Genomic DNA, 12,538 nt, shown 5'->3' on the forward strand with positions numbered 1-12,538 from the left:
TTCTCTCCAGTGTGTGTTCTCATATGAATATCTTTATTGCCTTTAATTGAGAATGATTTACCACATATTTCACATGAATATGGATTCTCATCAGTGTGGGTTCTCATATGAATATTTTTAAGATCTAATCTTGAGAAAGATTTAGCACATAAATTACATGAAAATGGTTTCTCACCAGTATGTGTTCTCATATGAGTGTCTCTATTACTTGCTCTACTAAATGTTTTGCCACAAATCTGACAAGAGTTTTTCTCTTTCTCACTATCCATATTTCTGCTGCTTGATTGAGTAAATGATTTACCACATGAATATGGTTTCTCACCAATATGTACTTTCTTATGATTATCTCTATACTGTGATGAAGTAAATGATTTACCACAAATTTTACATGAATATGGTTTCTTTCCATTGTGTGTTCTTAAATGGTAATCTTTACCTTGAGCTGTGGTGAATGATTTATAACATATTTGGCAAGAATATGGTTTCTCACCCGTGTGTGTCCACATATGTCTATCTCTACTATCTGCTTGTGAAAATGACTTTCCACATATATCACATGAATATGGTTTCTCACCAGTATGTATTCTCATGCCTGTCTCGATTACCAGCTGGACTAAATGTTTCGCCACAAATCTGACAAGAGTTATTCTCTTTTTCACTTTCCATTATTCTATGCTGTTTTATAATTATAGATATTTAATATTCCTACAGTGGCATCAGTTACAAATCTGAAATTTAAATAAGTAATCAGCTGAAGATTATATCAATACATTAGAAACCCCAAAAGTAATAAATTTGGCAGGGGTTCACCATAAAGTAGTTGTGGTGTCTTTAGGTTTCAGAAAGATTCCAAAGTAAAAGTTTAAAGAATAGTAAAAAACCATTAAGGAGTAAGGGAAGTTATTTACTGAAGAGAATTCATTTGTATTGTTATGTTATTGTGTTGTTGTTCTATATGGTAACGGACGGGGTTTTTATATTTTTAAAAAAGTATATAGAAAACCTGTTTTTAAAGTAACAATAGAAAACCTGTTTTTAAAGTAACAATAGAAAACCCTTGTTCAATTTTTATATAACTCTTGTGAATTATGTGGCAAATCATTCTATAATAATGGTGTTTTGGGTATACATATTAGGAAAAAATAGACCATTCTCATGTAATTTTTGTGGCAAATTACTTTAACTTTTTTAGACTTAGTCAAATAAAAAAAGTTTGGTCAGGTCAATGTTAAAAATTCTTTTGCACATAGTAATATCTATCCAATGCCTAATATATTCTACTATGACATATACAAGTTCACTACTCTAAGTACCTTAACTCTTTAAATGCACTTCGTGCAACTATTCCTTTCTTCCAAAATAAGATTTGTACTGATAATAATATTCTGATTATGATTTTCTTGTATATCCCTTGTATTAATGAAAAAAACTTACTCACCCAAAGTTTAATTTTCCGCCAGTTCTACAGTTCTTACTTTTTAAAATTCATTTCATTCTTTGTATCTGAAAAATTAAGATTGTTGCACACAAATTCAAACAATACAGATAATATAATTATGCAATCCAATGTATATATGTATTTTGTTTGCAAAATAGATTATTATTGATTTTAAAATACCTAATTTTAAATTTAAATTGTATGGCTTGAAAATAAAGAAAATAGAAAAAGTTTAATTTATATTTTATATAGGTTCTTAATAATACTTATGTATCAAAAAATTAAATTCATTCAAAATCATACAACAAAAAGACCACTTTTTAAGAAAATGATAATTAAATTAACTTACCTAGATTTTAATTTTCACAAGATAACATTTTTACAAGAATATATAGAAGAATATATTACAAGGTTAATAAAATTAAACATCAGGTTCTTCAAGTTTAAATTCTTCAATATCAATTTTATCAATATTGTCATAGGAGTCTTTATCATAAATATTTTCATTATCAGATGAAAGATCCAATTCGTTAGGGTTGAATTTGTCCAATTTCATTTTTTATAGATTCATATAGTGAGATATTTTTTAGTTATTGAATCATTTTGAAACTTTTGCTTTAACCTGCTTCGAGGGGTTAATCAAGGTGTTAATCAAAGTGCTTTTGATTAAAAATTTGTTGAAATATTTTGTTTTTGTTTGTAAACAGTTACAAATATCATGAATAAGAAAAAAATGTAAAGATTTTAATTTCAGGAAGTATTATAAAATATTTTTTAAATCTCCCTAATTCTAAATTGTTTAGTAAGAAGCCTTTGTTTTGATTCTATAAACAGACAGTTAATGAGGTTTGGTGATAGCTTATGATTTATACTTTCTGAATTGAACAATACTACAAAATACAAGTATGTTGCACCTTCTTTTTTGCTCTTTACCCTAGAAGGTTGCCAGTGTAGGTTTCGTGATTTTCCTAGAATTGTTGACCAGACGGACCTTCCTTTGTCCTTGGCCCAACCAGCTAGCAGCTGGCCGGGTCCAATAATCTTGTAATACAAAAATCACACCATAAAACCTCAGTATATTTCATCAAAAACAAGTTGTGATATCACTTTACATGACGCTATGGAAATCTATTATTTAATTAATAACCCTTTAAAATTTCCTCATAATTTATTGGATTAATCTGGATTTCATGGCCTTTCTTTGATAACTCTTAAATTGAATTAATTGCCCATTGTCCCCTCCCTTACTCCCTGCTAAGGACGTCAACATCCTGTCATTCGTATGTCCGTCTAAGTAAGTTAGCAAAGAAACCCTAACTTAAGCTATAGTAGGGCTAGCAGAATAAGTTTTGAATCATCAGTGGGGCTATGGCATGGTTCTTATATTTTTAATTATCTGTCGGTTAGACGATTTAAAAACTGAAATAACCATTCTTCCAGCACTAATAAATATTACCTTCTTATTAGTTATTGTAACTCTCCTATTATTAGATTAAAACATGGATCTTGATAATCACACAGTCACCTTCTAAATATTAGAGATGATAATATAGATATTTGTGTACTGCTCATAAAGTTTTTATTTGTACTGCTATTTGTTTCTACATAGATTTCAAAGAATTGCTGTAAAATATATATTTATCCAATTTTAGTTTTGCTTGAAATCTTTTTGCTTTTTAAATATATATTATATATTCTTTAATTTTAATTTCTTCCAAAATAAGATTTGTATATCCCTTGTAATGATAAACAAAACTTACTCACCTTTTATTTCTGTCCAACAGCTACAGTTCTTACTACAGTTCTTTCCTTAATTCATTTCAGTTTTCAAATCTGAAAAAATAAGATAGTAGCATACAAATTTAAACAATATAGATAATATAATTATGCAATCCAATATATATGTAATACATATATAAATTTGGATTGCAAAATAGATTAATATTGATATTAAAATAACCTAATTTCGAATTCAAGAGTTGTCATTACACAGCAATGAAATAAAGAATATAGAAAAATTAATTTTATGTAAGTACTTATGAAAAATTTAAATTAATTTCATATCATGAAACAAGAAATTTTTATAAAAATGAAAACTTGTACATATCAATAAAAGTTAAGTTTAAAAAAGAATAAATTAAGGAGTGACATGAATATCTTTAATTAAATATTTTTGACTAAAATACATGATAACGTTTTTACAAAATATATATTCATATTAATAGGTCGATAAAAAGGTAAAATTAAACAACAGGTTCTTCAAGTTTAAATTCTTCGATATCAATATTTTCATAAGAGTCTTTATCATAAATATTTTCATTATCGGATAAAAGACATAGTTATGGATATTTAGAAGATCATGACTTGAAAATATTTTACTGCAAATAACACAGGCAAAAGATTTCAATGCATTAGTTTCTTCTACAAGATTTGTAGCTTTACCATCCTTATCTATCTCAACTGTGAGAGGATCTTTATTTAGACTTTCTTCTTCCTTAATTTCAGGTAAATCTGATCTAAATTCTTCCAAATATATTTTCACCAAATCTTCTTCATTAACTTCTATCTTAGCATTTTTAGTTTTTGCTTGAGAACTATTAGTTGTGTCACCTTCCTTTAGATCAGTATTATCAATATTATTGTCACTAATATCAATATTGTTGTCACTAATATCAATATTGTTGTCCCTAATATCAATATTGTTGTCACTAAGTTCTCATATGAGTATCTTTACTATGAAATTGTGTAAAGGATTTACCACATATTTCACAAGAGTATGGTTTCACTCCAGTATGTATTCTCACATGTTTATTTATATATTCAGAACAACTAAATGTTTTACCACAAATCTCACATATATATGGTTTCTCACCAGAATGTGTTCTCATATGAGAATCTTTAGTTTTTTTTCTCTGAGAAAGATTTCGGACATATTTCACATGAATATGGTTTCTCACCAGTATGTATTCTCATATGAATGTCTCTTTTACTAGCTTTACTAAATGCTTTACTACATATCTGACACTTATGCTTCTTCTTCACTTTAGTTTCCATAATTATCCGCTGTTATTATTCCTTCAGTAGTTTAAATATCAACCCTAAATATTAAATTCCAATTAATTATAAATTCTAATTTTAGTTAAAAGATTCAAGTTCAAGACTTAAACAATTATTTAATAATCATGAAACTAACTTCATAAAAAACATGGAGGACAAATCAACGCTCTACAAATCAGACAGACAAAAAACATTAACAAAACAGTAGTATAACAAGAACATGTCCTTAAGTTTACAGTTTTATGGACAATATGTAAAGTTCCTAATGAATAGGACCGTTCTAACATACCCTAAACTGCCATCCTTACCTATATCGTAGAGAAACTACACTTTTAATGAGCAATTACAAAAATAAAAGTATTGGTTGGTTATTATCCCAAAGGTACGAATTTCAATTAATAATTTTTGCCGATGATTGTCTTTGTTCAAAGCCATTTATTTTTATTGTACAAATTAAAAATACTCTTCTAATAAAGACACTTACCTTTAAAAATATAAAGTTCTGATTTTTATAACCAACAATATATCCTCACCAGTCTAAAATAATTAAATTAACATAAAAAAAAATATTAATAACATAAAAGTATATTTTTCTTATAATAAATACTTTCTTCCAAAATTTACCCCATAAAAATATGTTCTTATTTTCATGTTATTGTGGGTAATTAATTATTCTTACTATAATTAGGTATATTTAAACAGTGAAAGTATTGACAACATAGTAATCACCTGTATTTAGTAATAAACCTGGTTTACAGTTCTTATTCTTATGTTTCATCCTTTCTGAATTGAATCTGAAAAAAAAATATTATTCAGTAAAATGTGAGAAATTATTCAATATGGTAATATGAAACTAAATATTCAGAATCAAAAATATGACAATTTACAAAATACAACCTTATTTAAAGTTTTTCTAAAAAAATCTTAATATAACCGACTCTATACTATGTTCTTAAATACAACAATATTGCTTTCTTTGCTTTTTAGTTCTTTCTCAAAGATTTTCTAGCATCAAATAAATTTAGAATTGTTTGTTATAAATATATCATGATTAAAATAGTTAAATAGAATATAGAATAAGAAACATAATCTAAAGCTAAAAATATAAATAAAGAAGCTTCCTAGAAACATTTATCACAATGTCTAATTAAGATAAGCATCAAAATTTATTGTTAATTTTTTTATTTATCTAATAAAATACTCACTGATGGATAAATATTGTTTTTGTTTTATGTCTTTGATAAGTTTTTCAATTGATTCTAATTCTTATCCATGTTTCTAGGAATCCTTAGATAAAATCTCAGGGCTTTTTATTATGTAGTTAAAATTTAATTTTTTTTCTACATTTGAAACAAAATATATATGAACCTTTGCTATTCTGATTTTGTAAGATATATGAAATAAAATGTAATATGTTTAAAAGATAAAAATGTATTTACATATTTGTTTAAGTTTATTCTTCTCAATTATTAGGAATCTATAGCTAGGATACCTAAAGCTACAGTAAGACCCACAAAAAAGTATCTTTTAGGGTTTACTGCCCTTATTTCTTAATGTATCATCAAAAGTAGTATATACCCGTGTTCTGTGTACACAATCATTTGTATTTTACCTCCATTAACAATGGAGATTTTTAGAGCTAAAGTTTTGAAAAAGTGACAGAGAAAAAGATTTTTTTTGTTTCTCATAATTTTTGGATGGTTATATTATGTTTTTCTGGTAACTGAATAATGATATAAGTTGCTCCGCCCCCTTTTCTGACATCTCAATCATTTAATAGGGGGTTAATTAAGCTTTTTATAATAAAAAAAATCATTATGTTGTAATTTTATTTTCTTTATAACTTTTTTGTTTTTAAAGTTAGGATTATGAAACAAAATAATTTTCCTGCTGTATTCATAAAGATTTATTTGGTTTTTTAATCTAAAACAATATTGCCTAATAAGTAAGTTTTCCAAAATATAATTAAACTATAAAGATTTCTTAAAATGTGTAAAAAAATGCTTTTAACTCGAAACCTAAATTTTTTATTTAATTTTTGTATAAAGTTTCTGCTAGTAACAAAAGTATAAGGATTTCTACCTTAATCTTGCTAAAAAAGTTGTTGCATGTTAAAAGTTAATTTTTGCTTATCACTTTTTCAACACTTTAGCTCTAAAAAATCGCCGGTGTTACTGGAGGAAAAATAATTTTTTTTGTATATGCTTGTGTGAAAATGTATACAGAACAAGATATATGCTATTTTTGATGATACATTAAGAAATAAGAGCTGTATACCCTAAAAGATACTTTTTCGTGGGTCTTACTACAAACATGATTATGTCTATACTAGCTGGATACTTGGGCAAATCTGAAGTAAATTCATCCTAATATTTTCACACCAAATTTTCATCTTTAACTTCTATTTCAGAAATTTCTGTTTTTACTTGAAAAATATTAGTTTTGTCCTCTTCCTTTATAAATACTTGTTTAAATTCAGGATTATCAAAATTGTTGTCACTATTATCAATATTGTTGTCACTAATATCAATATTGTTGTCACTATTATCAATATTGTTGTCACTAATATCAATATTGTTGTCACTATTATCAATATTGTTGTCCCTAATATCAATATTGTTGTCACTAATATCAATATTGTTGTCACTTATATGTACTTCATGAGTCTTAGCATGTTTGTTTCTGCTGCTTGAATAAGTAAATGATTTACCACATATATCACATGAATATGGTTTCTCACCAGTATGAGTTCTCATATGAGAATCTTTACTTTTGGCTGTGGTGAATAATTTACTACATATTTCACATGAATATGGTTTCTCTCCAATATGAGTTCTTACATGAGTTTTTTTATGATGAGGTAAAGAAAATGCTTTACCACATATTTCACAAGAATATGGTTTCTCACCAGTATGTGTTCTCATATGTCTTTCTTTGTGATCTGAACGATTAAATGATTTACCACATATTTTACATGAATATAGTTTCTCACCAGTATGTGTTCTCATATGTATGTCTTTACATTGAGCTGTGGTGAATGATTTACAACATATTTCACATGAATACGGTTTTTCTCTAGCATGTAATCTAATATGTTTATTCTTATCACTAGATGTAGTAAATGTTATATTACATATTTCACATGTATATGGTTTCTCTCCTGTATGTGTTTTCATATGGTAATCTTTACTTTGAGCAGTGGTGAATGATTTACAACATATTTCACATGAAAATGGTTTCTCTCCAATATGAGTTCTTACATGAGTTTTTTTATGATGTGGTAAAGAAAATGCTTTACCACATATTTCACAAGAATATGGCTTCTCACCAGTATGGGTTCTGATATGTCTTTCTTTGTGATCTGAACGACTAAATGATTTACCACATATTTCACATGAATATGGTTTCTCACCCGTATGTGTTCTCATGTGCCTGTATCTATGACTAGCTGTTCTAAATGTTTCGCTACAAATCTGACAAGAGCTCTTCTCTTTTTCACTATCCATTATTCTATGCTGTTATATAATTATAGATATTTGATATTCCTACAGTGACATCAGTCACAAACCTGAAATATCAAGTTTAAAACAACAAGAAGATAGTAAGAATATTTTGAGAATAATAATTGTAATTTTTCATTTTTAGGAGCGCTATAATAACATAAATAGTCTAAATACAATAGTACTAAAAATACTAACCTATATATTACGATTTTTATCTAAATATCTTGGAAGACCCAAGTTCTGACTGGTACAACAATATTTCCTCACCTGAAAAATTAAAGTAATATTGCTTGACCCAAAAATAATTGAGAAATTGAAGTATGAAGCCAAGTCGGTCTACTACTCTATGATTTTTGGTGCCAAAATAAAGAAAAACTCAACAAATTCTTTATTCTAAGTCTAATTTTGACTTTTTAAGGTTTTAAAAATTCAATTTTTGAGAAAAATGGACTTGAAAAACTTAAAAGGGGCATTTGCACACGACACAAAAGAGTTACCAAATTATAATTAATAAAAAACCTCTTTTTTTAGCTAATCCGTAGCCGAAGTTGTTATTCAACAAAAATAATGGCTTAGGCATAATATGGCGGCTTCTCGGCTCCGGCTCCGCATCCCTGATTGTTAGGCTAGCAGAATTGTTCTTTGAGTTTTTACATCATCTAATGAAGCCTAATCAATGTACGTCAAGTATCTCATTGAGACAATAAAAACTCTAATTTAGTCTATAGTAACTAGGGCTAAAAGCATGGTTCTCAAATTTTTTAATTGACTGTCGATTACCCAAAATTTAGCCAAAGTTAAGACTTTTAAACTTTTTTGCTAGCATAATAAGACGGACAAATGGTCATAGGAAGGGCAGGATAGTAACATCCATAGTGTGACCTGACTATCCTAGATAGATTAGGCTCTGTAAGAACATTTTTAAACTCTCTATACTATAGCCATAGTTAGAGTTAGTCTGAAAAAGTGTAATTTAACATTTCACTAGGTGTTGCAGACAATGTAAAATATTTAATAGACCATAGTTTTAAATATCCCAAGGGGCATACAAATCATGACGAGATAGCACTAAAAGAAGTTTTTGAATTGGTGGAAGAAGTGAAAACTATAAGCATTTTTTCAAAAAGACGTAAAAATTTTTTTTCATGTACTTATTTGAAAAATCTTCGAAAAAAAACCGACAAAACAAGCTCTAAATTTTACATGAGCAAGATTTGAAGTTGTTGTCTGTCACATTTTACCTTTAGTGATTACATCTCTCCAATTATTAGATTAGAACATAAATCTTGATTCACTCACTTGATTCAGTCACCTCCTAAATTATAGAGATAATAATATAGATATTTTTTGTATTAATCATAAAGTTTTTATTTGTATTGCTATTTGTTACTTACTAGAAAGCATTAACAAAAGTTTTTGAATTGGTGGAAGAAATGAAGTAAATTCAAATTCAAATGCATTTCAAGCAACTATCCCATTCTTACAGATTTAAAATTAGATTTGTTCCTTGTATAATTGTACAACCCTTGTATTAATGAACAAAACTTAATCACCTAAAGTTTAAGTTTCCGACAGCTTTACAGTTTTTACATTCCTTAAAGCATTTCATCCTTTATTTCTGAAAAAATAAGATGGAAGCATACAATAAAAAGATAACACATTTATGAAATGCATTATCCAACATCATAATATTATATTCAGTTTTGATTGAAAAATATCATTAATTGTACAGCATGAAAATAAGAATATAAAAAAATTATTGATTTCTCTTAGGTACCTACCTATGAAAAAAATTATTTCAAATCATGAAACAAAAAAAAATCTTTTTAAAAAAAAGAATAGAGAAAATTAATTTAATTATTGTTTTATTAGTACTTAAGTAAAAACTTCAAAACTTTTTCTTTAAAATGTAAATTAGTACATTTGAAAAAAAGTTATTTAAAAAAGAGAAAAGAAATAAGGTATGCCATGGATATCTTTCAATGTTTTTAAATAAAATACATGATAACATTTTTACAAAATATCTATAAATAGGTTAATAAAAAGATAAAATTAAACATAAGGTTCTTCAAGTTTAAATTCTTCAATATCAATTTTATCAATATTGTCATATGAGTCTTTATCATAAATATTTTCATTATCAGATAATAGATAATGACCAGATGTTTCTTCTTTTATATAAATATCAACATCTTCCTCTTTAACAGAGATACACTTCTCTTTGCAAGTTTCTTCAATATTCTTACTCTTCTCTTTCACTAAAGGATGAACATATTTATGAATATTAAGAAGATCAATACTAGAAAATATTTTACTGCAAATAAAACAGCTAAAAGATTTCAACGCGGTAGTTTCTTCTACAACATTTGTATTTTGACAAATCATAGTTTTGGCATCATAATTTCTTTCATTTTTCATGAAATAATCTGTCTTTTTAGTTTCCTCTACAACATCCTTATCTATCTCAACTAAGAGAGGATCTTTATTAAGAGTTTCTTCTTCATTAATATTTTCATAAGGGAATGAATGATCAATATTGTCACTATCATTGACATAATCAACAGTTTCTTCTTCTTTTACATTAATATCTGCATCAGCTTTGTCAATGAAAGCAGGCTCCTCTTTAATAGAGAGAGTATCATTATCAAGAGTTTTGTCTTCCCAATATTTTTTGAACAAATCATCTTCTTCAACTTTTATTTCACTCAGTTCTTTAATTCCTTTTTCTTCGTCAATAAAAGTTTTTTTATTCCCTTTTAAAATCATTTTTCTTTCGCCTCTTTGATCTTTCAAAAAATCTAAGTCGAGCTGTATTTCCTTTATACTCCTAAAATAGTAAAAATGGTATAGGTAACTCCTTGATAGACGTGAAAGATGTGTTAATAGAACAAGTTATTGTTTAAAATTAATGTTAGAAATTAAAAACTTTTAATTTTATGTTTATCAGAATACTTGTCCTTGGTAATAAAGAAAATAAGAAATCCCCCCCCCCCCTTACACCTGAAATATTTTGGCACAATATTTACCTGCTTTCACAACAAATTAGTTGTTCTAGGTTTAGGCTTCCAATTTCAAACAGTCCATTTATATTTTTAAAATACTTTTCTTTTTTGAGTTCCAGTTTGACATCACCTACACTTAATGATCGTGTCCTTTTATCATACAAAATATAGTCACTTATAACTTTTAAAATCTTTTTTTTTATTGTCTGAGGTGTCATATGTGGGAGCCCAGCTATTTTCCAAATTGTTAGAATTTCTGCCACCAAACACATTTCACTTTTGTGACAACCGTCACCTGATCCACATGACAGCAAACTTGATTTAGTTTTTTGAGTACAACCAACTAGATCAGCTGGTTTTAAATTTCTTTTACATTTTGTCCTATTTTTTTTTCTTTCAATTATAAAGAAATATCTATTCAAAACATCCTTTACAAGGGGTAATTGGTTTTTTGGCAAAGATTCACTAGGACAAAGGCCAAGCCCTTGTTTTGCCCACTGGTTTCTTGTCTTGTTCATTATTATCTTTAAAATAACATAAATTATTGAATACAAATTTTAAAATACAAGCTGAGCAATAACAAGCAAGGAAATTTTGGATATAAAAAGACATTTGTAGGGTTTTCCAGTGTGGCTCCGCTGGTACTGAAAAATCATGTATTGCATCGTATTACAGACAGTTTTCCACGAAAATTATAATAAAATAAACTATTTTTGGTAGCCCAGACATTCATCCCCTCAGGGCAAACAAAACTTTTTTTAAATCTTAATTTTTTTATTTTGATATCTGCTGAAAGCTTCATGAGTTTAATACAATGCGATAAATAATTAGGTATTTTCCTCTTAGAAATTGTTTTTTCAATTTTGAAAATTTATGAAAAGGCTAGGGTTTAAGAAAAAATTTTAATGAAGACAAAATATTGTTGTTTTTTTTTTATTTTAATTTGGTCTGTTTGTTTGCAATTGTACGGCATAAGCATTAAATTATAATATAAAAAAGTCATCCTTGTTCCTGGAAATTAGAAAAACAAAATCATAATAGTAAAATGCTTTTGTTGAGGTATAACTATATTTTCTATCCTTAATAAAAGTGATTGTGTTCTCCACAAATTAACTCATACTCATATATATACTCATACAATAATCTTACAAAATATAGAGATAATTGTATTTAATTTTAATGATTGCATTGAAATTGCAGAATAAAAATAACATTCACTAATCTGTAAATTTATTAACTACAACTGTATTGGAAGTATAATAGTGTGATGCGTTTGTGAACTCGAACCTTTATCCCTTTTGTTTTCCTTATCATTAATGGCAGTTTAGAAAGCGCCCAAGTTTAAATAAAGTTCATAATTGAACGCGGCAATCAAAACAACGCTTGCGCTTAAACCAAAACAAAGCTAGCGTGGCCATCTTTAATCTTTCTTTCAAGATGTGCGGAATATCTGTGTGATAAAAAACCATGTATAGTCAAAATTGTGGTGTTATCTGTACTGAAAAATACCTTTGAGTGCTTCCCGGCTTGACAAGATC

General features: G+C 27.3%; 1 protein-coding gene and 2 long non-coding RNA genes across 3 annotated transcripts; all 3 read right to left on the minus strand.

Annotated features, from left to right (window-relative positions):
• Positions 1–3,669: 3,669 nt before the first annotated feature.
• On the minus strand, positions 3,670–5,516 carry LOC145333598 (uncharacterized). The gene is made up of 3 exons (XR_013884547.1): positions 5,225–5,516; positions 4,980–5,032; positions 3,670–4,536 (listed from the first exon to the last, which is right to left on the minus strand). It is a non-coding gene; the product is annotated as an uncharacterized LOC145333598 (long non-coding RNA).
• Positions 5,517–6,555: 1,039 nt separating this feature from the next.
• LOC145333599 (uncharacterized) lies at positions 6,556–9,618 on the minus strand. The gene is made up of 4 exons (XR_013884548.1): positions 9,552–9,618; positions 9,240–9,313; positions 8,194–8,265; positions 6,556–8,063 (listed from the first exon to the last, which is right to left on the minus strand). It is a non-coding gene; the product is annotated as an uncharacterized LOC145333599 (long non-coding RNA).
• Positions 9,619–9,976: 358 nt separating this feature from the next.
• On the minus strand, positions 9,977–11,866 carry LOC145333600 (uncharacterized). Its single transcript, XM_080178758.1, has 2 exons — positions 11,025–11,866; positions 9,977–10,825 (listed from the first exon to the last, which is right to left on the minus strand). The coding sequence occupies exons 1-2, from the start codon at positions 11,516–11,518 to the stop codon at positions 10,051–10,053; spliced, it is 1,269 nt and encodes a 422-aa protein (XP_080034884.1). The 5' UTR covers positions 11,519–11,866; the 3' UTR covers positions 9,977–10,050.
• Between the last annotated feature and the right edge of the window lie 672 nt (positions 11,867–12,538).

The sequence above is a fragment of the Acartia tonsa genome, chromosome 12, assembly GCF_053477335.1.
Source record: "Acartia tonsa isolate MP-2025a chromosome 12, ASM5347733v1, whole genome shotgun sequence".
NCBI classification, from domain to species: domain Eukaryota; kingdom Metazoa; phylum Arthropoda; class Copepoda; order Calanoida; family Acartiidae; genus Acartia; species Acartia tonsa.